The 27,458-nt window shown below is 33.7% G+C and overlaps 1 protein-coding gene across 1 annotated transcript; it reads left to right on the top strand.

The window, feature by feature from the left end:
• The first annotated feature begins 6,491 nt into the window (after positions 1 to 6,491).
• Positions 6,492 to 7,709, top strand: LOC133034080 (uncharacterized). The gene has a single exon (XM_061109098.1). It carries the CDS (start codon positions 6,492 to 6,494, stop codon positions 7,707 to 7,709), a length of 1,218 nt encoding a protein of 405 aa, XP_060965081.1.
• The last annotated feature ends 19,749 nt before the right edge of the window (positions 7,710 to 27,458 follow it).

Genomic DNA, 27,458 nt, shown 5'->3' with positions numbered 1-27,458 from the left:
CTAAATTTGGCACATTTTAAAATTAGGCCAAATTTAATACAAAATATAGCATCGTACAAATTTAGCCCACAATAAAGTTAAGGGGCTTTTTATTTTTACACTTCAAAATAGTTTTTTTTTTTTGTATTTTTACGAAATTCTACATAAAAACCCTTATTGCAACTAGCGATGCAACCTAAATCGCAACAAAAAATCGTATAGCAACCTACATAGAAACCACCGGAGAAACCACTTTATTAACTCAAACCGTAAATTTAAAAAAAAAAATTATAAAAACAATATATGAGATAATTTCCCTTAATTTAATACTTACATTTTTTTTTATGTATAAATATTTCTATTAAATGTTTTTTAAATATTTAATTTATTGGTAGGGATCAATAATATTTTACTTTTTAGACATTTGTGTTTTAAATTATTATATATTGGAGTACAATTATTATTAATATTTATTTTTTTTCATACTACTTTTACACCATATTTACATCTTGCATCAAAAATAGTGTTTTGAGTATCTCACACCTAAGTGCAACTCCAATGCAGTTGCTATTGAGAAGTAGCTGTCAAAAAAAGAAATTAAATGTCAAAAAAAATATTGACTTTTCAACCTTAAATACAAGGTGGGTTGCTCCTGTTGAGTACCGTTCACTTTCTTTTTTCTTCAATTGATTCGTTTATTAATATTTTAATTAAAAAATAATAAAATACAACCACTAAAGTAGCTAGCATTGGAGCTGGCCTAATACCACTTTTTAAGTTTTGACACACAAAAAATCAAATTTTACTACTTGGGCGTAAGCCAATAAAAATCAACAAACTCAAACAAATTATTGGTGACAAAGTAGTATTTTTTTTCTTACAAATTAATGCAAAGTTTTTAGACTAAAAAAAACAGTATTCATTTATCAAAAAAAAAAAAAAAAACCAGTATTGGTGACAAAGCAGTTTTTCTTAGACGTTTCTGCTGAGAAGTATTGATCATTTAAGTATATTAATTGATTGTGTTTATGTGTAGATATGGTTGTCTTTAAGATCAACTTAATTATCTTTCTTCTTCTAATTATTTGTTTGGGTGTTTCAGATCATTTACTCCATTTGAGGGGTGGTAGGTGATTGTTATCCTTCTCTCAACACAACTTTGTACACAAAAAGGACTACCAACAAGAAAAATTCCATAAAAAGTAGTATGGGGCACTTGTACCATTTCAAAGAAAAATAAAATAAAATAATTGGGGCACTTATGTTAACACTACATAAAATTGGAGCTTTGTTGTACAATACTAATATGAATTGTGCGGTTAATATTTTACAATTTTTGAAAAATGTAGGTAATTTAAAGTGCTAAATCAATTTATAATAATTTTGTATTTTATTTTTAAAAAAATAAAAATGTGTTTGGTAACTAATTTTATTTTTTAATTTTAAAAATAAAATATTTTTTGTAAATTTTATTTTTTATTTTATTTTATTTAATTGAGAGATAAGAAATTGAGGTGAGAGAAAATAGGTAGAGATCCAACACTGGGGTCGGAGGCTAGGTCCGAGTCAAAGGTCAGGGTTGAGGTCTTGATTTGGGGTTCGGTTCCGAGTTTGGGGTCCAGGGTCTTGCTCTAGGTTTGGGATGCGGATGAAGGGTTCGGGGTTTAACCATCTAAGGTTCGAGGTACAAGGTCAAGTCGGAGTCCAAGATGGGGGTCGGGGTCTGGGGTCCGGGATCTGGGTCCAAGGTCAACGGTCGGGGTCCGGGGTCTAGGTCCAGGATCCAAGGTCTAAGGGTCTAACTTTGAGGTCTGATGCCTAATTTCGAGTCCAAGTCCAGGGTCCGAGGTTTAGGTCGAGGTCAGGGTTCGGACCCTAGTTGGGTCGGGGTTAGGTTTGGGTTCAAGGTCAAGGTTTGTGTTTGGGTCTGGGTCTGAAGTTAAGGTTTGGGTATGGGTCCAGGTAACAGGGTCTAAGGTCGAGGTTCGGGATCTATGTCCAAGGTTAGGGCCCGAGATCTATGTCCAAGGTCTGGGGTTAGGATCGGGGTCGAGGTCTGTCTCCAAGATCGAGGTTTGGGTCCGGGTTCAAGTAACGAGGTCTGAGGTTGGGCTCCAAGATCTATGTCTGGGTTCGGGATTTGGATCTGGGTCCGGATCCGTGTCCCAAGGTCAAGGGTTGGGGTTCGAGGTCCAAAATATTGATGAAAAGTAAATACAAGTAGATTATAATTAAAAATGAAAAAAAGAATATTGTTTAAAAGATTGTTTAGAAGTGACATTTTTTATTTTCAAAATTGGATTCTTAATTTAAAAATTAAAAAGTTAAATTAGTTTTATAAACATGATCTTTGAAAATATTTTTACTTTTCCAACTAAAAGAAAGTGATTAAAAAAATATTACATAACACACCTATTTTTTTTTATTTAAGCGTTTATATATTACATAACACACTTATAATCTTTACATATTTTGTATTTTTATATGCACGTGAAATAAATAATTTATGTTGTCTATGTTTTTACCCGAGTGACATGTGGCATTCACAGGACAGCCCAAAAGAGTCTACATGTGGCTTCAGTGAAGAAGCCCAAGCCAGATCCAAACCTCTGCCCAGATCTATTAATCCCTCATCTACTTGGATGAGGACAACCATGGAAGAAAATATGATTACTCGATATGCGATAAACCTCCCACGAGAAAGTCCTAATAATTGACTTCTTACACTCTATTCAAGGTTCACCATGGCACCTTGTCCCATATAGATAACCTCACTGGGAATATCTAGGGAGGGTCATCTCGAAGAGTCTATTGTTTTGGGTACCACCTATATATGTAGCATATTTTTGACACAAATTCTACAATATCTAGGGGTTTGTCCCCTCTACCAATGCACAGAAAGGATCACAGCTAAAATGTACAATCTTTCTTTGGGAATGCAACAATCACTACCCAGACCCAGACATGCCTTTTTCCAAAATATAAACAACAGTTCATGCACTGCTTGTCAACATCGACAATACAATGAACCGCAATAGTCTTCTACTTCAGAAACACAATTGGGTCTCACCTACCCAAGCCAACATGCCTAAACTTGCTATTTATTAATGAGGAGTCATGTATTAACCCATTAGTGGGCTATTTTTATACATAAAACCATCTTTTGGGCTCAAATCAGCCTGACCCAAAGTGCATGGCAGCCAATAAATAGGATCTCATCATCACCACCATAAAAGGGGTTCGAACATTAGGTTTTACAAGAGGAAACACTCTACAAAAATATTGTAAAAGCTCAATTATTGTAAGTTCAATACTATTTACTCGTGAATTAAGGCTCGTTGATTCCTTAACCACGTAAAAAATTTGTATTTATTTCGTTTTAGTCTTTCTTTAGCTCGAATCTTTCTTTTAAATTGCTTTTCGAAAATCTTGGTAAAGAGTTTAAATTATTATTTTTAACCTTTTCAATCATTTAAAATTTTGAAAGATTATGAGAGATTCTCTATAATTATAATATATATTATTCATATAAAAAAATACTAAAATATAAAAGTTCATGGTTTTTACAACTATAAAGTGTCTATGAATAGTAGTTAATCCTCTAAACTCAACTACTTTTCAATAAGATCAATGTTAAAATGTATTAATGGTGTCTAGCACTCTCCTAAATGTTATACTGTTATTAGTGCAATTAAATATCGAGTCTCATATAAATCGATTAAATAATTTTAGACAATATTACTAACCAATTACAAAGTGTCATCAATAGGCAATATCAATGCTCTTTCAAACCAACTAAAATCCAACAGCTATGAAAATGGACAATAATAATGGCATAAAATTTGCTCCCTATATAAATTTATATGGAGTTTACAAGTTGAGCAAGATGCACTCCTAAGACTTAATATGAATTCCATGTGCTATATCTAATATCCATCGATTCTCTGGACACATAACCAGATTTTGTATTCTCCCCTGAATTTGAGGCGTGCATTAATTTGGTCCAAAATAATTGACACAAAAAAAGGGAAGATAAGATCAACAACACCAAGCAATATATATAACTAATATAATATTTTCAGGAAGTTTCTTTACTATCTATTTTTCTGAGAAAGGACATTTGTTTTGGTCCTTTTTATCTCACATAGGCATTTGGTAGCTGATATAGTCTTTAAAAATGGTATGAACCTAGTACTGATTGAGATATGTAATAACTCTACAATAACAAACCCATGCACATTTCAATCTAATGGTACATCGTCCATACCTCCAAAATAATAACTAAATTATTAGGTATAATGTCTTTGAGATATCTATGAATAACCTTTACATTTTGGGTCTGAGTTGTGGCAAGTGGCAAGTGGGGATGATGGCCAAAAGTATAAGAGCACTCCCAATAATTTATTCAAAATTTTAATGAAAATTTATTAAAACAACAAGAACACTCAGATACTCCAAAGTAGATAAATTAATATTTAAAAAATTAAAACTAAAAACACACTACATTATATGTATGCTCTAAACTCTTTCATTTTAAAGTTTACTATTCATGTTCTACAATTATAGAATACTATTCATTTCTTAAAACATATTTTATTAATTGTTTCGAAATTCAATATGTCTTTTATACGAGGATATATGTACATATTAATATTGTATGTTGATGCTAAAAATTATTAGAAAAACAACAAAATTGTACTTCCACTTAGGATTCTTTCCACTAGGATTGATCTAGTTAAAAGATTACAATTTTGCGAGATTACACAATTCATCCTAACTCTACAGTGGTTTTCTTATTCGGTTTTGGGCCCCGAGCCTGAGAGTATTTCGGAGATGTATTCTAGTAGAGTTTCGAGTAATATGGTGTGTTCGAGAATTCTTCCTTTTTTGAATGATGGTGTCTTCTATTTATAAGTGGGAACGTATGACGCACAATCCCTTTCATCTGTTTGGATGGTTCCATGTGGATTCTCTCTATTTCCTCGCACGCTTTCTCTCTGATCTGTTCATATCCAACTCTTCTTTTCTAGTTATCTCGAGTTTTGCTTCGCTCTTTTGTCTTATTTTTAGTGAAACAATGCATTTTATATTGTTCATTCCTACCAATTTATTAGTTTTGATATCATTATCAAAGTAAAATTATTTTTATGCCCTCAAGGTTATTTTTGTCCCTTACAATTTCTCACGGTTCTATAATTTTTGAGCTCGTGACAATTAGGTCTGAGCTTGGATGTTATGGAACCGATTGTCCAAAATTATTCTCATGTATCTATTAGAGTTTTTTGTCCTAAATAAAACTTATTCCATGTAATCTTATATTTATTAATAAAAGAAATAGAAATCTTTCTAGACTTAGTCAAATGCTTACTTTACATGATTATATGTTTAAAACTTAAGTTCTATTAAATGCAGAACATATAATTATTCATAGTTATAGTGATGCCATCATTGTGAAAATAATTATAATTATATGCTTCGAATATTATTAATCTCACGATTTATTAGTGCACTAGATTTACACAAACGTGATAATCAACAATAAGGTTTATTTTCACTTTTGGTAAGTTGTATGTCTTTTTGAAGACATTAAGCAATATAAACTTGTAATTAGATGTATAGGGTTTGAATCGGGACCAGACCGATATTGAAAAATAGAACAGTCATCATAATCATCATAATTTACCGTTATAATTAATTTAAGGTAATATCACTTAGTTTATCAGAGATCAATTTGATCTGAATTCTGAAATGATAAAGCTTTAAGCGAGAGTTTGAGCGAGGGTGAAACTGACGAGAAGGAAAGAGAGAGATATGTGGGTTTATGGCTTTTTTTGAAAACTGCAAGGATGGAAGTGTGGTCCGTTTGGACCACCGGCGCCAGCAAGAGTTGGTTTGTGGTATGGCCGTCACAAGTAGAAGAGAGGAGAAAGAGATGAGTTAGGTTTTCAAATTAGGGTTTTCTAATTTTTATTTTTTACAATTTTTTTTCTATTTTATTAAATTAAATTTCTAATGTAAAATAAAATGCTAATTCATATTTTAGGACCTCAAATATTTTTTAATACTAATTTAGAATAAAAAAAAATGTATATGATTTTTGATAATTATTTTTGCCAAAAGGTTTAATCATTTTTCAGAATTTTTTTTTAATATATATCGTGTCCACGTTGATGTACACATGAACAGTCCAATATGACATTTAATATCTAAAATAGATAGAATTTATAAATTGCTAACGGTTTCCTAATTTTGAGAGTTTTACTGTTAAAATTTAAATTTTAAGAATTAAGTGCAAGTAAAATAAAAATATTAAAAGTTATACCGCAATTAACTCAAATATTAAATATTGTACACAATTCCAAACAATTAAGCAATGGAAATTTTTCTAGTTAGTTGATAACTAATGCCACGTCACCATTAAATGCTCCTCAGTCATATCCTTTGACATGTTTTTTTTTCTCTCTTTTGTAGAGTGTTGATTTGATCAGTTAAGGTTTTTTCAGTTTTCAGAGATGGCGTCAAGTAGTCGAGCGATGGAAGAACTAGAACATAGATGGGATACAATATGTCTTGAAGAAGAAGAAGAAAGTGAAGAGATACTGGAGGATGAGGGAGATGGCAATCCTGAGTTTGATGTAAGGTGGAGCCTTGTAGGGAAACTGCTAACAGGAAGAATATCAGATTATAAGGTCTTCCAAAATATGATAGCAGATTTATGGAAGCCAGGCAAAGGAATGACTGTCAAAATTCTAGAGCAAAATCGATTCTTGTTTCAATTCTATCACGAGATTGACATTCAGCGTGTGATCAATGGTAGCCCGTGGACATTTGATCGAAAGCATCTGATCTTGAAGAGACTAAAAACAGGGGATAATCCGAAAATGGTTGAGTTGGATACGATTGACATGTGGGTTCAGATCCATGATTTACAATCTGGATTCAAAACAGAGCAAGCGGTTCAGAAAGCTGGGAACTACATTGGTACATTTCTTAGTTCGGATTCTAATAATTTTCATGGTATTTGGCGTGCCTACCTTCGGGTACGGGTTTCTATTTCTTTACACAAACCTCTGAAGAGGAGAATGAAGTTCCGGAAACGTGATGGTGAAGCATTTTGGGCTAATTTCAAATATGAGAAAGTCCCCACATTTTGCTTTATATGTGGTATTATGGGACATTCTGAGACCTTTTGTGCCAAGTTATATGATACCCCTGTAGCAGATCTTACGAAGCCGTATGGACTCTTTATGAAAGCTCCACCTAGAAGAAACAATTTTCTGACTGCCTCTCCATGGCTCCGGCAAAGTGAAGCAGCACAGACGGATACTAGTGGCAAGAATTCTGATGAAGATATTGAAGTTAATGCTCCCCATGATACTCGGCTTGATGGTAGGGAGAATAATATTCAAAGAAACAAATATGGAAACTTGCATGATTATGGGAAGGATATTGCTTACAATTCGGGCGTTGTCAATGTAAAGTCGAATATGGCTTTAAATGAGCCAGTTGTCTTAGTCAAAGAGAATAATGTTTTATTCTCCTCGGATATGGAATTATCAATATCTGAGCTTAAAAGGAGACGTGTTGGGCTTGTCAATACTAACGACCCAACTGGGCCTACAGTAGATGATATGGAACATGACAAAAATGACAATGAGGAGGAATTAGAAGTAATTTCAAAAAACGGAGTCAAGGTGGGTTCTGGTGTCCAGGCCCACCAAGCATTATGAGTACTCTGAGTTGGAACTGCCGTGGGCTTGGGAACCCACGGGCCATTCAGTTCCTGGAGGATATTTGTTTCCAAAAGAAGCCCAAATTCCTTTTCTTATGTGAAACTCTTTGCACCAAAGAGTTGGTGAACTGTGTACGGGTTAGACTTGGCTTTGAGGGAGTATTTTCAGTCGATGTAGATGGAAGAAAGGGAGGACTTGCTCTGTTCTGGAAATCGAATGATGAAGCTAAGCTACTGGGCTTCTCTCAACACCATATCGACTTGGAGGTTAATGTTCAAGGCATGGGAGTTTGGAGGTTAACTGGTTTGTATGGAGAACCTAATAGACAATTACGACATCAAACTTGGCAGCTTCTTCGAAACCTCTCTCATGAATCAACGCTTCCATGGTGTGTAATTGGTGATTTTAATAATATAGCCAGCAATGATGAGAAGAAAGGAGGCCGCCCATATCCTTCTGCACTAATCTCTGGTTTTCAATCGGCCCTTGATGATTGTCACCTTATTGACTTGGAGCTTCGTCGCTATCCCTTTACTTGGGAACGTGGAAAAGGTACTGACCATTGCATTGAAATTCGACTAGACAAAGCTGCTGTTACTCATGAATGGTTAGTTATTTTTAATCACTCTACACTTACCAACATTGACTACACTTGCTCTGATCATACACCTATATTTTTACAACCTGAAACTATGTCCCATGTTGCCTCTTTTCACTGCTTTCGGTATGAAAATGTATGGTCCCGTGAACCAATTTGCTCTCAGTTGGTTGAAGATTGCTGGTTTAATTCGCAAGGCTTACCTCTGTCTGGTAGAATTAAACAATGTTCGATACGATTGGAGGAATGGGGAAAGGAAAACTCAGGGAATTTCAAGAACCGTATTGCCCAAAGTAAGAAGCGTATGACAAGAATGAAAAGCCAGTCAAGTTCGTTTCTGTATACTGAGTTTGAAAGCGAACAAAATAATTATTTTGAATTGTTGGCTCAGTAGGAGATTTATTGGAAACAGAGATCGAAACAGTTTTGGCTTCATAATGGTGACAAGAATACCAAGTATTTCCATGCTTCTGCAAGTGCTAGGAAAAGAAACAATCAAATTCGCCAATTGCAAAATACTGCTGGGGTCTGGACCGATTGGGCAACTGGCCTTGATCAGGTAATTGTCCAGTATTTTTCACATATGTACACTGCTAGTTGTTCGACAAATGTTGGGGTCATTAGAGAGATTAATTGCACTGTTAGTACCAGACAAAATGAAGTGTTGGGTTTTATGCCCTAAATAAAACTTTGTTTCAATGTAATCCAGATTATTCAATATCAATAAAGTAACAGAAGTAATTTTTCATTCACTTGTGTATGTTTTGGTTCACTTAATCAATTTCTTGTCTATTTGATTTATAAATTCATCCAAACCCCTTTCACATACTTGATCATGTTTATTGTGTTGTCAACACAGTGGAAAATAAACATGACTATGTGAATAAAGTATTCCTAGATTTATCAGAACACTGGGTTTTACTGATATGACAATCTACAACAGAGTTTACTTACATTTGGAGAAATGTTATGTTCTTTCCAGAACATAGGTTAAAGTAAAGCTCAGGTTGGATGCATGGAGTATGCATTGGAATGGACCGATATTGAACTTTGAATTAGATTTTGAAACTTACCGTAAATATCTATTCAATTCAATATCATAAGTTGATCCTAGATCACATGATCGAAATCCTGATATGGTTAGGCTCAATTTCAAGAGTATTATTCGTGTTCTTTGATTTGTTAGTTAAGCCTAATCTTTAGTCTGGGCAATACATACATTTTGGGAACACGGTAGTGCGATTGAGTGGGAGCGCTAACATAAATATGGAATCTATAGCTTCTATCTGGCGAATAGTAAGCAAAGGGTGATTTCCTTCGAGCTTAACCAAACGAGATAAATGATTGAGTACTCATTTCACTTAGTTGAAATATCATTTATACAGGGTTAAGTGTTTTAAGGATAAAATACATTGTAGGGTGTTACAGTAATTTAGTCCCTTTACAGTGTAAATCATCCATATAGAGGATCATTGATCACATTAGGATTATAACAATGGATAACTAATAATGTGTCTATATGGTGGAACATATAGAGCATTCTATATACTGAGAGTGCAATTCTAAGTTCTATGTGTGGATTCAACGAAGAATTAATAAGTCAGTGAATTTAAGTGGTAAATTCTAGATCTGCTTATTGGTAAATTATAGACCCATGGTCCCCTCACTAGTTGAGATGATATTACTTGTAAGACTCATTTAATTGATTTTAATTAATCAATTAAAAATTCTCAAGATAGACTTGTCTATTTGAGAATTTATCACTTATTAAGGGCAAAACAGTAAATAGAGATTTTGAAGGGCATATTTATTAATTAAGAAACTTTAATTAGTTTCATTATTAATAAAATAAATGACAATATATTATTTGATAATTAATTTTAATTATTAAATAATTAGATTTGACATTTATGTGGTTGAACAAAGGAATTGGCAGTTTTTGACAAAACAGGAAACTATCAGTGTAGGAAAAAGGAAAGTTGGAAAAGTGGCAAGTCTTGTTTCCACAATGCCTAGGCCGGCCACTTAGCTTCCTTTTCTCTTTGATTTTTTCAATTCCAAATGTCAATCATAGCCCTTGGTGGTCTTCTATAAATAGAAGGCAAAGGCTTCAGAGTTAAACACAACTGTACAACCTTTTCACAATATTATTCTGAAAGAATTTTCTCTCAGAAAATTCTCTCTGAGCCGCCACCCTCTCTCTCTCTCTTCCTTCACTGTTTCGAAAAGTATAAGTGTTAGAGTAGTGCCCACACACATCAAGTAATACCTCAATCATAGTGAGGAAGGCTGTGTAGAATTCAGAAACAACAAAGGAGGACTATCGGGCTCAGATCTTGATTATACTGTGCTACAGAAAGGAATCAAGGGTTAGAGATCTGAGTGGGAGGAGACATATATTCCGCTGCAATCACTGTAAGATTTCTGATACTCTTATGTGTTTAATTTCCTATCGTTTTAGAAGTTCATATTTAGGTTGTTAAATCAACATACTTGTGAGTAGATCTAAGATCCTGGTAAAATAACTTCCAACATGAAGAACTCTTGAAACCAGTTTCTTGCGAAGAGGTGAGACTTGCCTTGTTCCAAATGCACCCTGATAAAGCTCCAGGGCCTGATGGGATGGGTCCGAGTTTCTTTCAACATCACTGGAATACTGTTGGGCTAGATGTGGTTAATCTTGTTCAGGATTTCTTTCATTCAGGCTCCTTCCCAAAAGAGTTGAATGAAACTAATCTTGTTTTAATCCCTAAAAAGAAGAATGTCGCTACAATGGGAGATTTGAGGCCTATCGCTCTTTGTAATGTTGTCTACAAAGTGATCTCTAAAGTACTTGCTAACCGGATGAAAGATATTATCGATCTTATTATCTCAGACACTCAAAGTGCGTTCATCCCTGGACGCCTTATCTCAGATAATATTATGGTTGCTTTTGAGGTCATGCACTATCTCAAATGAAAAACAAAAGGCAAGAAAGGCTACATGGCTCTTAAACTGGATATGAGTAAGGCCTATGATCGGGTTGAGTGGAGTTATCTTCATGCTGTGATGCTTCAAATGGGATTTGCTGAAAGATGGGTTAACTTGATTATGTTTTGTGTTTCATCTGTAAGCTATTCTATTATGCATGACGGTCATCGAATGGGCCCTATTCTCCCTTCACGAGGTATTCGTCAGGGCGACCCGTTATCTACTTATCTCTTTATTATATGTGTTGAAGGCTTCTCTGCTCTCATCAAGAAATTTGAATCTCAGCAACTCCTCCAAGGATGTTGCGTGGCTCATGGGGCACCATCCATTACACATATGCTCTTTGCTGACGATAGTTATCTGTTTTGTCAAGCAACGCCTGGTGCAGCTGTGGGTATTTCTAATCTCCTTCAAGTTTTCGAGAATGCTTCAGGAGAGAAAATTAACTTCCACAAGTTCACAATCTTTTTTAGTCCGAATACTAGTGCTGAAAATCGGACTCAAATTTGCAACAGACTTGTCATGCCCGAAGCATCAGAAGGGAGTTTGCATCTGGGCCTCCCGAATATTGTTGGTCGAAATAAAAATGCAGTACTGGGATTCTTGAAGAATAAAGTAATTGCAAGAGTTAATAGTTGGGATGGTAAGATTCTTTCCCGTGCTGGTAAAGAGATCATTCTCAAAACGGTGGTTCAATCCCTTCCAACATACACAATGAGTGTCTTTCTTCTTACAAAAAGTACATGTCTTGAAATTGAAAAGGAGATGGCTCGGTTTTGGTGGAAGACGTCCTCAAGTAAAGGACGAGGCATAACTTGGATGTCTTGGGAACGTATGTGTGCTGCAAAGTCTGATGGTGGCTTGGGTTTTCGTAGTTTACAAGACTTTAATCTTGCTATGCTTGCTAAGCAAGGTTGGCGGCTTTTGTGCAAACCCGATTCTCTCGTGGGAAAAATTTACAAAGCTAGATATTTCCCTCATTCGGACTTCCTTACTGCCGAGTTGGGTAACAATCCTAGCTTTGTTTGGCGAAGCATTTGGAGTTCTCAAGATCTTTTGCGTTCTGGAATTCGGAGAACTATTGGCTCTGGTAAAAATGTCAACATTCTTTATCATCCGTGGCTCCCTAATTTGAAGAATCCGTATGTATCTGTGCATCACCCTGGGCTAGTGAATAAATATGTTGACTCCCTCTTTATAACGGATTCTAGAGTATGGGATACTGATGTTGTTAGGGACATGTTTTGTGCCTCGGATGCAGCTGAAATCCTAGGAATTCCTCTCAGTCATAATGCTACTAGTGATTCCTGGTCCTGGATGTATGAGAACACTGAAGAATTCTCTGTGAAGAGTGCCTACGGTCTCCTTCAGCGGCAGAAACAAACTCAGCTCACTAATGCTGAACATAGCTTCTGGGATAAACTTTGGGGGTTGTGTATACCTCCCAAAGTCAAAAATTTCTTGTGGCGAGCTGCAACAAACAACCTTCCCACTTGTGTGAATCTGGTTTTTAGGCATGTGGAAGTGCCTACTGCTTGTCTCGTGTGCAAAGCTCAGCCCGAAACCACATCCCATGCTTTGATTTTCTGCAACATTGCTCTTGCCTGCTGGAGGAAGGTTGGAGTGTCTTTTGTTTTTGATCCTGGAGGCCAATTTCGCAGCTGGTTAGAGTTGATCTTCATCTCGGCCACTGCAGAACAAATAGCTACAGTTGCTATGGTTTGTTGGACACTTTGGAAAGCCAGGAACAACACAGTTTGGAAAAGGAAAAATAATTCTGTTTTGACTATCGTTGGATCAGTCGCAATTGCACTTGATCAATGGAGGAAAGCTCAAGACAAAATCTCTCTATCATCGTTATGTTTTAATAACAAAGTTGATGGAGTTGAGCGTTGACTAAACCCGAAACTAATACAATCAAGTTAAACGTTGATGCAGCGACCTTTGAAAGAGAAGAACAATATGGCTTTGGCATTGTGGCTCGTGACCACTTTGGCAATTGTTTGGAGGCTCGGGCAGGCTGTTTTGGTGGAGTTTACTCTGCTGCAGTAATTGAGGCCTTGGGAATCAAAGAGGCGCTTAGTTGGATCAAAACTAAAAATTGGGACCATGTTGTGGTTGAGACAGATAGCCTAGTCACTGTACAAGCAATCTGAAGCTCTCAAACCGTGGGGTCGACTTTTGGTTTAATTATTCAGGACTGTCGTTCTGCTTTATTCTCTTTGCCTAATGTCCATTTATATTTTGTTAAACGATCAACAAATCGTGCGGCACATTATGTTGCTAGGCATTCTCGATTTTATGTTGGTGGTAGCATTTCTAATTTTTTTATTTCCTCTGAACTTCAGAATCTTATGTATTCAGAATGCTAATTCATTTCAATGAAGTTGATATTTCATCCAAAAAAAAAAAACTCAAATATTAAATATTTATTACTTTCTAGGTTTTGTCGTACGACTGAGGAAATTAAAAGAGTAAATTAAGCACATGCGAAGCCTTGATGGACCACAGCTCATCAAAGAAAGTCGTTATAAATTCAATCTGATCTCATCTCATTCTATTTCTATTGGGCATAGTTGGATCTGTTCATACATACATAAATAAGTTTTGAGTTTTGACATCCCTTTTTATTAATTTGATGTCATATTTATTAATTTAAAGCATCATATTAATTATGATCATGTCCTTCAACTACATTCCATTGTGTACGTTGGAAGTTACTTCAAACAGAGACATCTTACATATATTTTTGGTCTTTTGATAGATGCATACATATATAATATATAATATATATATATATATATTATATGATCTCACTCAAAATCAAAATCAAAACATTAAGTAGCCGAAACAATTTATTGTGAGATGCGCCTATAGCTACTTTTATTGTTATGAAAAAATAGACCAAATATTATGTACTAAACAACTTAACATGTACAAATATCTTCCTTATTTCACTGTGATCATATATGGGAGAAAAAAAACAAACAATGGTTGGTAGCTGTGCCTTTCCTTTTTCTGAGTCATAATTTATTAAAAACAAGTTAAAAATGAGTTTAGTTAGGAGTTGAATAATGACCTACTTTTCCAGTAGTAGCAGTACTCTCTCTCTTCCCCTAGTCCCCACAAAATTTACATCATCAAGGAATGATAAAATAATTTCTCAAAGTATTTTTTCTATTTTGTAAAGAGTAATTTGTGGCACAACTTGACGCTGCCTTGAGTAGTTATAGGAAAGTACGTGTGTGTTGGAAGTTTTGGGTTATAGTCTCAGTTATGCATTGTTGTTTATTTGCAATTAGAAGTTAAATTTAAATATTTATGTCGCAAATTGCTTTTTTGTGAATATTAAAGTGTTTATCTCAACAATTCCTAAAAAATTTCTAAAATAAAATAAAGTTTTATTAATATCTCTTAATATCTAGAAAAATACATATTTATACGCATTACATATTACTAAAAACTTACTACTAATTCCCTATACTATTTTTTATAGTGCAATACTCCCCAACCCTTAAAAACACTTTGTCCTCAAGGTAATAATTAAAATAAAAAATCAAAAGTAAAAGTAAAAGTAAAGAAAGAAACAAAATAATAAAAATCAAATCCAACTCCTAAATTTTCCCATAGTTATTTTAAGCCCAAGCCCAAAGTCCTACGGCTACCAAATCAAATCCACCCTTCAGCAAAGGCCAAGCCCAAAGTCCTAAGGCAACCAATCTTCTTTTTACTGATCACTAAGTCGCCAGCCACATTCTTCAATTTTTTTATTTTTTGAAATTATTTCATAAATATACAAAAAATATACTGGCAGCAAAATCACAAAAATTTTACATTTTTTAATACTTAATCATAAAAACCGAAATTTTAATAGTAAAACCTATTGAATCCAAGTTTATACACGTGGCGAATTTTTAGTGGTCCACGTAATTTTAAATATTAAAATATAATAAAAAAATTAAAAATTATAAAAAAAATATTTATTCTTTTTTTTCTTTTTTGTTTTTTCCTTTTCTTTTCTTTTTTTTCCTAAACAAAGTAAGCCCTAATCTATTCACACACTCTCTCTGCCTTCTTCTTCTTCTTCTTCTTCTTCTTCTTCTTCTTCTATGCGGCGCCAGAGTAAGCACGACCAACAACCCAGGGATTCTCCGACCACCCTAAGCTAGGCGGGCCACAAAACTGAACCACACAAGTCAAAAAAACCAACCCGATCCCCCCTCTTCACACTCTTTCTCTCTCCCAATTCTAACTCTTTCTTTCTTGTGTGTGGCGCCAGAGTATAAGCACGAGCAGCCACGAAACTGAACCCCACAACCCAGAAAACCCTAACTTCGATCCCCCTTCTTCTCTCTCTCCTTCAATCTATCTTTCTCACCCATGCTACTCTCGGCTCGACGTCGATGGGCCACTTTCGGTGGCGATTGGCCAAAATAAAGGCCACCACATGCCTCCCCTTCAACATTTTATTAGTTTTCTCTTTGAGATCTGAGGGGATAATGGTGATGTTGATTGTGATTTAGATTTTATTTATAACTTTTGGCATAGGTTAAGGTGGTAGTGGCTGTTGTGATTTATGGTGGTTTTTTTTCTGTGATTTTAGGTTAGTTCTAGGGTGGTGGTGTGGCTAGGAAGATAGGTTAGGGTGGAGAGAATTAGGATTTCAAGGAAAAAAAAAAGAAAAGAAAAAAGAAAAAGAATTTATAATTTTTATAATATTTTAATAATTTAAATTACATAGATCACTAAAAATTCAACACGTGTACACGTGAGTAGTCTACTGTGACACTTAACTGGGGTTTTTAGATGAAATTGTAATGAGCAAAACAGAACCTGAATTTAGTAGGTTTTACGGTCAAAATTTTAGTTTTTGTGGTTGTATTAAAAAATATAAAGTTTGGGTAGTTTTACCACCAATCCCGATACAAAAATAACAAAAAATTTACATTTTAACATTTTTACACATCTACTATTTTTTTATATTATTAAGGATTTTTTTTTCTTTACGAAAATACAGAGTATTATTTTTTAAACAACATTGTTTTGACATTGCTACTACAGGAAAGCAACATGATTTTTTTTTTTACAACAATACAAAGTGTTGTTTTTCCGTTACCTAAGAACAACGTTGTCATTTGATTAGTCACCTTATTTTTGAGTGAGGAGTGGTTGTGACTCACCAAATTTATGGTGACCAGCAACTTGGAAAGATTGACAATAGAATTAAAACAAAAAGAAATTCAAAAGTGAAAAGAAAAGTCAAAACTCACCTTTTTTTCATCTTTTCTCTCTATTTTTTTTCCCTCTAAAACCAGAACAAATCAGCAAGCTTTCCTCCATTTTTGAAGCTTATTTCAGCTAAGTATAGCTAGAAGAAACATCTCCTCCATCCTATGAAGCAATCTAAGGTAAAACCTAACCCAAATTCATTAGTTTTCTAGGGTTTTAATTGGTTTTAAGTAATTGTTTTGTGTATGACTTGTTCAAGAAGTCTAGGGACATTAGGAAAGGCTTCCTATGGTTGTTTAGGACTGATTAGAATTGTTCTGAAGTGTTTTGGTTGGTTGTAGTAAAAGTTATGCAAGATTCAGATTAAAGAACTCAAACTTGGCTCATGCTTAATAACTTGATTTTTTGTTTGGAATTCGGCTAAGGTTTCTTCATAAAAAATGTTTCTTATGATGTGTACAAGTTATTTAAAAAATTTGGTAAGATTCGGCTTAATAGTGAGTAAGTTATAAATATTTTAAGATCGAGTAGGGAATTTCATACCGTCCTAATATTTCTAAAATAGGTTGACCGTTTTTAGAACGGACCGTCCGTTTTGGGACTTATCCCTGGACCAAAATTTTGTATTTTCTAAATATTTAGGATATTGACATGCTATTTATCAATAGGAGAACTTATGGTGATGAAGTAAAGATGTAGAACGGATTAGGTCAAGTTGATTAATCGGTTCTTTTTTGTTATTGTAACATAGGATACAGGATCATTGATCTTTTTCCATTTTGGGTCAACTAACATACTTGAATTGAAACTTGAGGTAAGAAAGTACATCTGTACCACATAGCATGTCAATACGACTATTATCGATTATGATCGAGGTCAAGATACGGTGATTACCGTTAAGCAAGAGAAAGTCATGACGTCAATTGAAACCACTGTTAGGTTTCATACTTATCGATTGTCTTATTAGATAATGACAAAGGTATGTGGATGCCAAGATAGGGCATCATGGTTGTCTTATTAAGCAACAAGAGATGTGTAGATGTCGAATTAGGGCATCACGTTATCTTATTAAATAATAACATAAATGATTACTTTATAAAGTAACAAATATGGCTTGTCTTATTGGACAAGTACTTGTGTATTACTATTTAATTATACTATTATGATTTAGTTATCTATTTGATATGTATTTATGTTTACTTTTTCTGTTGAGTCTTTGTAACTCATGGGTACTTTGTGGTGCAGGTAAGGGCAAGAGAAAACTAGGATAGCCACGAGATATCTTCTCTAGAAAATGTACATATCGACTTATTCAGCTTGTACGGTTGAGTTGTCAGGAGATGTTTTATGCTGCACCTGATGTGTATTTTGATTTACTTTTGTATATAGCCCTTTTGTAAAACTTTTGTAACAAAAGATCCCCGAAACAAATTTTTAGCGATGTAAAGCCATAATTTATTTTAGTGAAATTTTTACTATTATCACGGATTTTATTAAATTGTAAATCTACTATTACAAAATTATGTTTTAAAAGCACACACATGGCGTCCCTAGGAGCTAGGACATTACAGATGGGCTCTGGATTGGCTCAAAAAATTCTATGTGAGGGCCCTCCAAACAACAAAAGAAGTAGTGTGATTATCAACGAAAGCAAGAATACCTTCAGAAATTTACGAGCAAAGCTAAGATATAAGAGGCTTATCACATTTCTTCCATTGAGCATAGTTGGGATTGATCTCACCAATGAGAAGAGCTTGTAGAGGAGGAACACCATTAAACATATTTTCTTCTAGTTCATGGCCGATTACGATGGGAACAACCTGCGGTTTCCAAACAAGAAAGTTCACATGATCGAGTTTTAATGTAAGAGAGGAGGTAAGAGAACTAGAAAAGGGATTCCATATCGATGTAACAGGGGTGGAAACCAGAGGATTTGTTGAAGCATGAGTGTTGCTATTAAGGCCTACGAGATCAAAAGTGGAGGTGTGAATCTAGGACTCCATTAGAGGAATCTGGTACCACGTATAAGCTTGTCTGAGGCAAAAATGGTAAGAAATAAAAATAGTAAGAACATGAAACAGAGGGAATTGCAAGGAGAGCTTAGCTTCTCAATGAGATAGCTCAATATTATTTATAGAGTTAGTTTCCTTACAAGTTGATAACAAAAATAGAAAAAACTAATAACTAATCTTGAAAACCAACTTAATTACCAAACAAAATAACATAAATGTTTATTGGTTAATAAACGGTAATAGAAAATATTACATCTGTTTTTTCTAATATACTTCAAATCCTAGCAGTTTAGGTATATATTGTTCTAACTTAACTTTTAAATTATTTTGTGTATAAAAATGTTATTGTAATGTTAGATTGTAAGAACCAGTATTTTCTGTTGTGACAAATTAGGTCCAGTTGCATTTGGAGTTCGTGGTGTTATGTCTAGAGTTTATCATATTAGTGATAGTCCACGTTAGCAACATATTTTGGGTATTTAATTTTCCAGCTGTTTACTTTAAGTTTTTTTATTTAGCTGGGTATAAATACATTTTATTGTTACTGTTTTGACTAATCTTTTTTATTGGAGATTAGGGATTTGTTTTCTTAGGTTTTTATTAGTACTATTTTTAGGTTGATTTTAGTGTATTTTTTAAATAAGTTTCACTCTTATTTTGTGCAATTGTACGGTTTGGGTAGTTGTTATTTTGCAGGTCTAGAATAGAAGAAAAATGGAGAAATATTGAAAAAATATGAGAAAATGGTCAAATAAATTAACTCTTGAGGCAAGAGCACCAGAAAATTAATTCAAGAAAAAATTTAGAAGTTTTAGTGCAATTGGAGCTCTTGAAGCGAAGAAATTACAAAATGTGGAGGAGTGCCTCGACACTAAAACCCATGTCAGGGCATTAAAAGGCCAAAAACTGACAAACATGGTCGATTTTGATCAAGGCATGGGCGCGCCTCAACACTGGACCTTAGTTTTCAGGGAGAACTCGTAAAGAGCTCACTAGCCAAAATAAGGGGGTTAATGCCTTGACAGTGAAAGTTAGTGTCGAGGCCCGTGTTTAAAAAAAATATCTAGGAATATCTACTCGCACACACGAGCCACGACATTAAGGCCCTAGTGTCGCGGTGCGCCCCCTGAATTTCAAATTGGGATATTCTTTTCGATCTTTTTTGGCTATAAAAAAAGTGGACTTTCATGTTTTTCATCAAGCAATTAGACAGTACGAATTGGAGAGAAATAAAGTGACCAAGAAGGTTTTCCAACCGAGTTTTTCAATAATTTCTTCTTCTTTATTTTCTTTTTATGTTCTTAGTCAATGTGTGTCGAATTGTTTCGATGAATGAGAGTAGCTAAACAGTTATTAGAGTATTGATGGATATTATTTGACATTTATTTATAATTTTAATATGATTTGATTCTTCTCCAATTTTTATGTGCTCTATTTTATTCGTACTTATTTCTTTTAATTGTTTGGCCATTAATTAATTACTAATGATTTTGATACGAGATTTGAGAAGTGAGTGTCAATTATGCTATAGTGAAATAGGAACAAATTTTGATATAGTACGAGAATACCTATGTGGTTTGGATAGCTAATAGAGTTTCATGTGTTTAATGCCTTTTACATGAGTTAATTTATCACAAAAGTAAAAAATTTATAGGTAACTGAGATTTATATATCTGAGAATACTATAAATTACTTAAGTAAACATGTTATTTCATAGAAATTGGTATAGGAATTGAATTATATTAGGCCATAATAGATAGATACAATTGAAATCAATAACCCTAGTACTAATCATTGTTTATTCACACATTAATTACTTGCTTTCTGTTTTTATTATTTTTTTAGTTTTAATTTTCTGTTAAATTTGAAATAGCATATAGAAGTAAAGTTTAATTTTAACATACTTAATTACAATCCTTGTGGGATCGACCTCATTCATGTGAGTCTATTACTTGTTAACAATATGTATACGTGCATGTTGAAAATAACACAACACATTTCTTTCTTTTTTGTTTCGTCTGTGTGTTTCATTGCAGGTACTAGCAAGAAACTCTATTATTGTGGGTTGGAGTTTTAGAGCAAGTCTTGAAGTTAAGTAGTGAGAGCTGAAGGGATTTAAGCTAAGACTTGGTGTTACATATTTGAAGGTGTTCAGATCTAGAGCTCTGTTGAAGGGATTTCAACGAACAAGAAGCAAAGGGATCTTGCATTCATAACCAAGAGATTTTGTTATTTAAAAAATCACTACTGTAAATGTTGGTTTGTTTTTCTATTGTAATTTGGATTGGTTACTGTACAAACATTGTTTGATATAGTGAAGATTATTACCCTAGTTCAGGGAACCCAAGCACTAGTCAGATCGTAACTTTCATGTTTAAATCAACTGAAAATCAACCTTAATAGAGAAAGATAGGTTATTGAAAACTTGCGGCATACAATTGGTATCAAAGTGGACTTTTTCTATTTAGAAATATTGATCCTTAGGTTCTTGCAAGCTATGTTGTACTTAAATTCATTGTTACTACAATTCTTGATTTTTGTGCATTTTGTTTCCTTTTTGCAAAACCCAGTTGGAACTAACCCCTTCTCCAGACACGACTCTGGGGGTATACTTCTCTCTATCTTTGTTTTGTTTTTTCCTTGTTTGTACAGGAATGGAGATGTTCAGAGAAGGAGGGTCCACATCTTGACCCCCAATGTCAGAAGGTTCTAGTTACCCATACTGGAAAACCAAAATGCGAGCATTCTTAAGGCTAGTGAATGAAAGAGTTTGGATGGCCACAGAAGATGGTTGAACATGCTCAACAATGATGGATAATAGTGTTACAAAACCAAAACGTATGAGTTTGTGGACTGCAGATGAGATGGAGAAGGCCAATTTTAATTCAAAGGTCATGCATTCTCTATTCAATGCAGCGTCCACAAATCAATTAAAGGTCATTGCAAACTGTGAGATGGCCAAAGAGCGTTGGGAAAAACTGCAAATCAAAAATGAAGGAACGGATGCAGTAAAGAAATCCTGTCTTTGTGCTTTGGCAAAAGCGTTTGAGAATTTATCAATGGAAGAAGAAGAAACGGTGGCTGAGTTCCATGCTAAATTGTGTGACATATCAAATGAGTCTTATGATTTGGGAAAGACTTATTCAAATGCAAAGTTGATACGTAAAGTTCTTAGAGTTTTGCCTAGGAGATTTATGTCTTGAGTAACCTCCATTATAAAGAAATGAGAAACGTGGAGCAACTGGATCTTGATGAACTAATTGGATCCTTGTAGAATTATGAAATGTCCTTAACAAGGTGGAAGAAAGAAAAAAGCAGAAGGATGTGAACAAAGAAAAAGGGGACAACAGTCTTGTGTACATTCACAAAGAAGAAAAGAAGTTTGTCCCAAATATGTTTGTTGGTTTCTCATATGAAACTGTAGATTTGCTAACCAGGAACTATGCAAAATTCTTGAAAAAGAAGTGCAAGAAAAAAAAATTAGGGGTAAGGAAAATGTTCGCAAAAGAAATCCTACTGGGAACTTCGGACATGATCAGCAACCAAGTGACAATAAGAGCGTGGGAATTCAATATAGTGAATGTGATGGTTTTAGACACATTTAGGCTGAGTGTGACAACACTCTCAAAAAGAAGAAAGTCCTTGTTGCCACCTAGAGCGATAGTGACGAAGAAAAAGATTCTGTTGCAAGTAAAAGTTCTGATGAGGATAAACAGGTAGTGGCTTTCATGGCTCAAAGTTATCATTCTGTTGTATCTAAGGATGATGGGTTTTCTACTTCTTTATAAGTTGACAGTAATGGAAGACAAAATGCATATGAAGAGATGTTTGCTCAGTTGGAATATATGACTAAGCATATTAGAGGTCTGAATAGTGCCAAGGAGCAAATAGAGTCTAAAAAAGTCAAGCTGGAGGACACTGCTAAGAATCTCAAAAAACTTCTTGATGAGAAGGACAATGAGATCTATAAGCTTTCAGTTGAACTCGTAAGAGCTAAACATAGAGGCCATCCCTCCAGGAATGGCTGCCATCAATCAAACTCTTTAACTTCAAGAACCTTATGGTGATCGAAACTCTATTGGATACAAGATGTTGTATGAGAAAGGAGATAACTTGGGGGTAGAAGAGTCCACTACACCAGTGATCCACCTGGATAAAAAGGCTAACAAGAAATCATCACTTCGCTCGACATTTGAGTTCTCAAACCCCACTGGAAAATTCCATGTTCCATCTGGACCTACCAAGATAAAGTTTGAAGAAAGAAGAATTTCCCCAGAGATTCATCCCAATGTGTCACTTTTGTAACAGGAGGGGTCATATCGACCCAAATGCTATAAGCTGCAGAACTACTTGGAAGATATGATCAATTGACCTAATATTTTTCAACAACCCAATAGAACTTCACGGGAAGGATCTCGAAGTGAGTGGAGATCGAGGTCAGATCATGAATCGAATGTTAAGTTGGTAGCTCAAGTTTCATTGTTTGCATTTCTAGAAGGACAGTGGTACTTTGATAGTGGTTACTCTCAACACATGACTGACAACAAGAAATTGTTAGTCAATTACAAAGAAGCAATGGAGAGAGTTGTCACTTTTGGTGATGGAGACAAGGACCTGATTATTGGGAAAGGAGACTTGGTGCTAAGTGGAGTTGCACCTCTTACTGAAGTACTGTATGTGAAAGGGCTCAAGGAAAACTTGATAAGCATCAGTCAACTTTGTGATGCAAATTACACTTAAGTTTTTCTAAAACTCGCTATTTAGTTTCATCTAATGGACACTCAGTCTTATAACAAGGAAGAGATCTGATGATGGTAGTTATTCTTTGGCTAATGTTGTCCTATGTAATAGTGCATCACTGGATAAATCAGATATTGGGAGTTTTACTACTATTCTAAAAAATTTAACCAAAAGAAATAGCAATATTAAATCATCACCTTGTCTTTCAAGAGCTTATTCATTATTATTAGTGTTATGGTATGGTCTTCTAAACCTTTTATTGTTAAATCTTGGATTTAAATAAAGAAAGGACAATGTTTTTGTCCTAGTGTTTGCTAGGTTTGATCATGTTGTACATTGTACTGCCTTATTCTAAATGAAATATGATATACATATGATATGTTGTCTAGTGTTCCTCATTGCTTGTTTATGTATCATCACTTGTGATAATAAAAGTACAATAAATATCCCTCAAAATTCATGTTGACTCATAATATATAGATAATAATATATAGATAATAGATATAATTTTTTCTAGAATTGGTTGAGTAAAAATACATTGGATAATTACGTATCATTCTTGATGCTCTCTTAGATATTTGTTTACTAAAGCCTTGAATTCTCGTATTAATGTGTGCAACTTGGGAATTTTTTTTTTAAAAAAATGTGTTCTAATATCTGATTAATTTGTTATGGTATATTATCATTATTTTTTTCAATTTGATAAGCTAAGCCTTGATGGCTATTATTTTTTTCTATGAGGCACTTCATGTCCCATCTACAGTTTCTCTAGTTCTTTTGAGGAAGCTCTAACTAGGTGAATTTTTTAGGATCTGTTGAACCTTAATTTTTCCCAGCTAAAAAGGTTACCTCTTTAAGATGTAATGGGAAGAGCTCTCTTTAGTCCATTTACTAATAGTATGCTCCCTCTATATTAGTAGTTCTCATTATAAGAGGACGGCTACATCTCTGAGGGAGAGTGAAAGTTGTAGCTGGTTGAAAAAGAAAGAGCCGGAGTGACTAAAAATAGAAAAGCCAGCAAAAAGAAAAATGGGCAAATTAATAAAAAAAAAATTATGAGAGAGTGAGCCAATGTTCTCACATGAGGTCACTAGCACACACATAAGAAAAATCTTGGTTCAAAATCATGTTAAAAATTCCTTATTTATTATTGTCTTTCTCAAAGTGTGTGTGAATATGTGGATTGCATGAAGTTGTCTTATCTTTTTATTAAGTATGGCTCATTGTGAAGCTGAATGAATTAGTTCTTTGCTCAAATGACCATTGCTCACTTGTTAATTAATTAGGCCAAACATTTTTTTTTCTCTTTACATGTTGAACATGTTAATTCTTGAGATATATCATTTGGCATATTTTTGATTGAAATTATAAAAATAAATCTCATTTGAAGCATCATTCGTAATATCATGGTGATATTGATTGTTTTACTTGGTCAATCTCTCTTATTTGTTTATACCTAATATCTATATCTATGTTGCATTTACTGTCGCCATTCAGGGAGAGCTATTTGTTAAACTTTTAATTTTCTCAGGGGAAGCATTTGGTTTAGAACCATGGTATTTTTGGCATGGATTATGTTCAATGAATGGGGAGAAATACTTATCTTTTGTGTAAAGTGTTGTGTTTGTTGCTTGGTTGTTTGACAACTTTATTTTTATGTTTGTTTAGACTCTGTCATATTTTTATGGTTGATTTGTTAATATTTTGTTTTACACTAGTATTTTTTGTAGTGACAAATTAGGTCCAGTTGCATCTGGAGTTCGTGGTGTTATGTCTAGAGTTTAGATTGTTAGTGATAGTCCACATTAGCAAGATATTTGGGTGTTTAATTTTCCAGCTGTCTACTTCGAGTTTCTTTATTTTATTTTATTTTGGTAAGTTTGAGTTTCTTTATTTAGTTGGATATAAATACCTTTTATTGTTACTGTTTTGACTAACCTTTTTCATCGAAGATTAGGGATTTGTTTCTTTCTTTCTTGTTTTGTCTGTGTGTTTTATTGCAAGTACTAGCAAGAAACTCCATTGTTGTGGGTTGAAGTTACAGAGCAAGTCTTGTAGTCAAGTAATGAGAGTTGAAGGGATTACAACTAAGACTTGGCATTACAGATTTAAAGGTGTTCAAATCTAGAGCTTCGTTGAAGAGATTTCAATGAACAAGAAGCAAGGAGATCTTGCATTTATAACCAAGGGATTTGGTTATTTAGGGTAAAAGTTTACTACTGTAAAGATGAGTTTGTTTTTGTGTTATAATTTGGATTGGTTATTGTACAAACATTCTTTGATGTAGTGAAGGTTATTACCCTAGTTTGGGGAACCCAAGCACTAGTCGGCTGGAATGAGTTTCCAGTGTAGATGAAGCTTATAATTTTGAGTATTGACTGTTATATTTTAGATCTCAACTTTCATGTTTAAATCAAGATAAAATCAACCTGAATAGAGAAAGATAGGTTATTGAAAACTTGGGATATACAATATCGTTCTAACTTTACTTTCAAATTATTTTGTGTATAAACAATGTTATTGTAATGTTAAATTGTTAAATTATTTAGAGTAATTTACGGCAAAACCCTCAACTATTAATTTACTTGTAAAAAACCACCCAACCTCATATTTTGGTGGAAAAATCCTCCAAAGTATTATTCACTTTACATTTTTATGGTGCCGTCTGTTCAGCCTTGTTAAGTCTTAATTTTGCCCACGTGGCAATGACAGGTCACTAAAAAATTATCCTACGTGGCCATATTTTACAAAATAAAAATTAAAATGAGTAATTAAAATAAAAATAAAAATTTTAAGAGTAATTTGCGGCAAACCCCCCCCCCCCCAACCTCATATTTTGGTGGAAAAATCCTCCAAAGTATTATTCACTTTACATTTTTATGGTGCCGTCTGTTCAGCCTTGTTAAGTCCTAATTTTGCCCACGTGGCAATGACAAGTCACTAAAAAATTATCCTACGTGGTCATATTTTACAAAATAAAAATTAAAATGAGTAATTAAAATAAAAATAAAAATAAAAACTTTATAAAGAGTAATTTGCGACAAAACTCCCCAACTATCAATTTACTTGTAAAAAACCATCCAACCTTAAAGTTTTTTGGATAATTTTTTGTAAGTAAATTGATAGTGTGGGGGGTTTTGCCACAAATTACTCTAAAATATATATACACACACATGATATCTTTCAACGTTTATAGTTGAAGTTTAGTGCAATGCTGAATATTTTACTATTATTATTATTATTATTTTGAGAAATCAAAATCATTGTATATTTGTATTGCATAAACTCAAATTTACAACTTAATTGCACCATTACGGCCTTTATAATCTATTCAATTTGTAGAATCTATAAAATTAATTGTGTTGTAAATTTACAATTGCTCAAACCATTCCAAGTCTTTTTATTTCATTTTTTAGGAAAAATTAATAAAATTCTAACTTTCACCTCATCTCGAATGCAGAAAATAGGAGTGTTCACGAATTGGTTTGGTCCCAATTTTTATAGTTTTTGAACCAAACCAATATAACAGTTTTTTTTTAATATTAAAAACCAAACGAGACCAATAAATTTCTCAAACCAAACCAAACCATCCAAAAAACTATCAATTTAGTTACAAAAAATCATCCAAAAAACTTTTAGGTTGGATGGTTTCTTACAAGTAAATTGATACTTGGGAGGGTTTTGCTGCAAATTACTCTTAAAATTTTTATTTTTATTTTAATTACTCATTTTAATTTTAATTTTGTAAAATATGGTCACGTAGAATAATTTTTTAGTGACCTGTCATTGCCACATCGACAAAATTAGGACTTAATGAGGCTTAATAGACAACACCTTAAAAATGTAAACGGAACAATATTTTGGAGGATTTTTTCACTAAAATATGAGGTTGAATAGTTTTTTGCAAGTAAATTGATAGTTGGGGAGATTTTACCGTAAATTACTCAATTATTTAAGATTTATGCAATGAAAGTAGGTTAAAAAATTATTTGTACTGTCCTTACATAAAAAAAAAAAAAAAAAAAAAAAAAATCAATTGTACCGCATGTGCGGTGCTATTCAATAAATTAGTAAAAATATAGGTGGCGTTTGGTAACACTTTTTTAATCAGTTTTTTGTTTTTAAAAGTGAAAAAGTGAAAATATTTTTGAAAAACATGTTCTACAAAACTGTTTTTACTTTTTAATTTTATAATTA

This window comes from Cannabis sativa, chromosome 2, assembly GCF_029168945.1.
Source record: "Cannabis sativa cultivar Pink pepper isolate KNU-18-1 chromosome 2, ASM2916894v1, whole genome shotgun sequence".
NCBI classification, from domain to species: domain Eukaryota; kingdom Viridiplantae; phylum Streptophyta; class Magnoliopsida; order Rosales; family Cannabaceae; genus Cannabis; species Cannabis sativa.
This window is presented reverse-complemented; position numbering and strand designations above follow the sequence as displayed.

What these genes read in the sequence shown, in the direction of transcription:
- LOC133034080 (XM_061109098.1), top strand. Translation starts at nt 6,492, where the DNA reads ATGGCGTCAAGTAGTCGAGCGATGGAAGAACTAGAACATAGATGGGAT.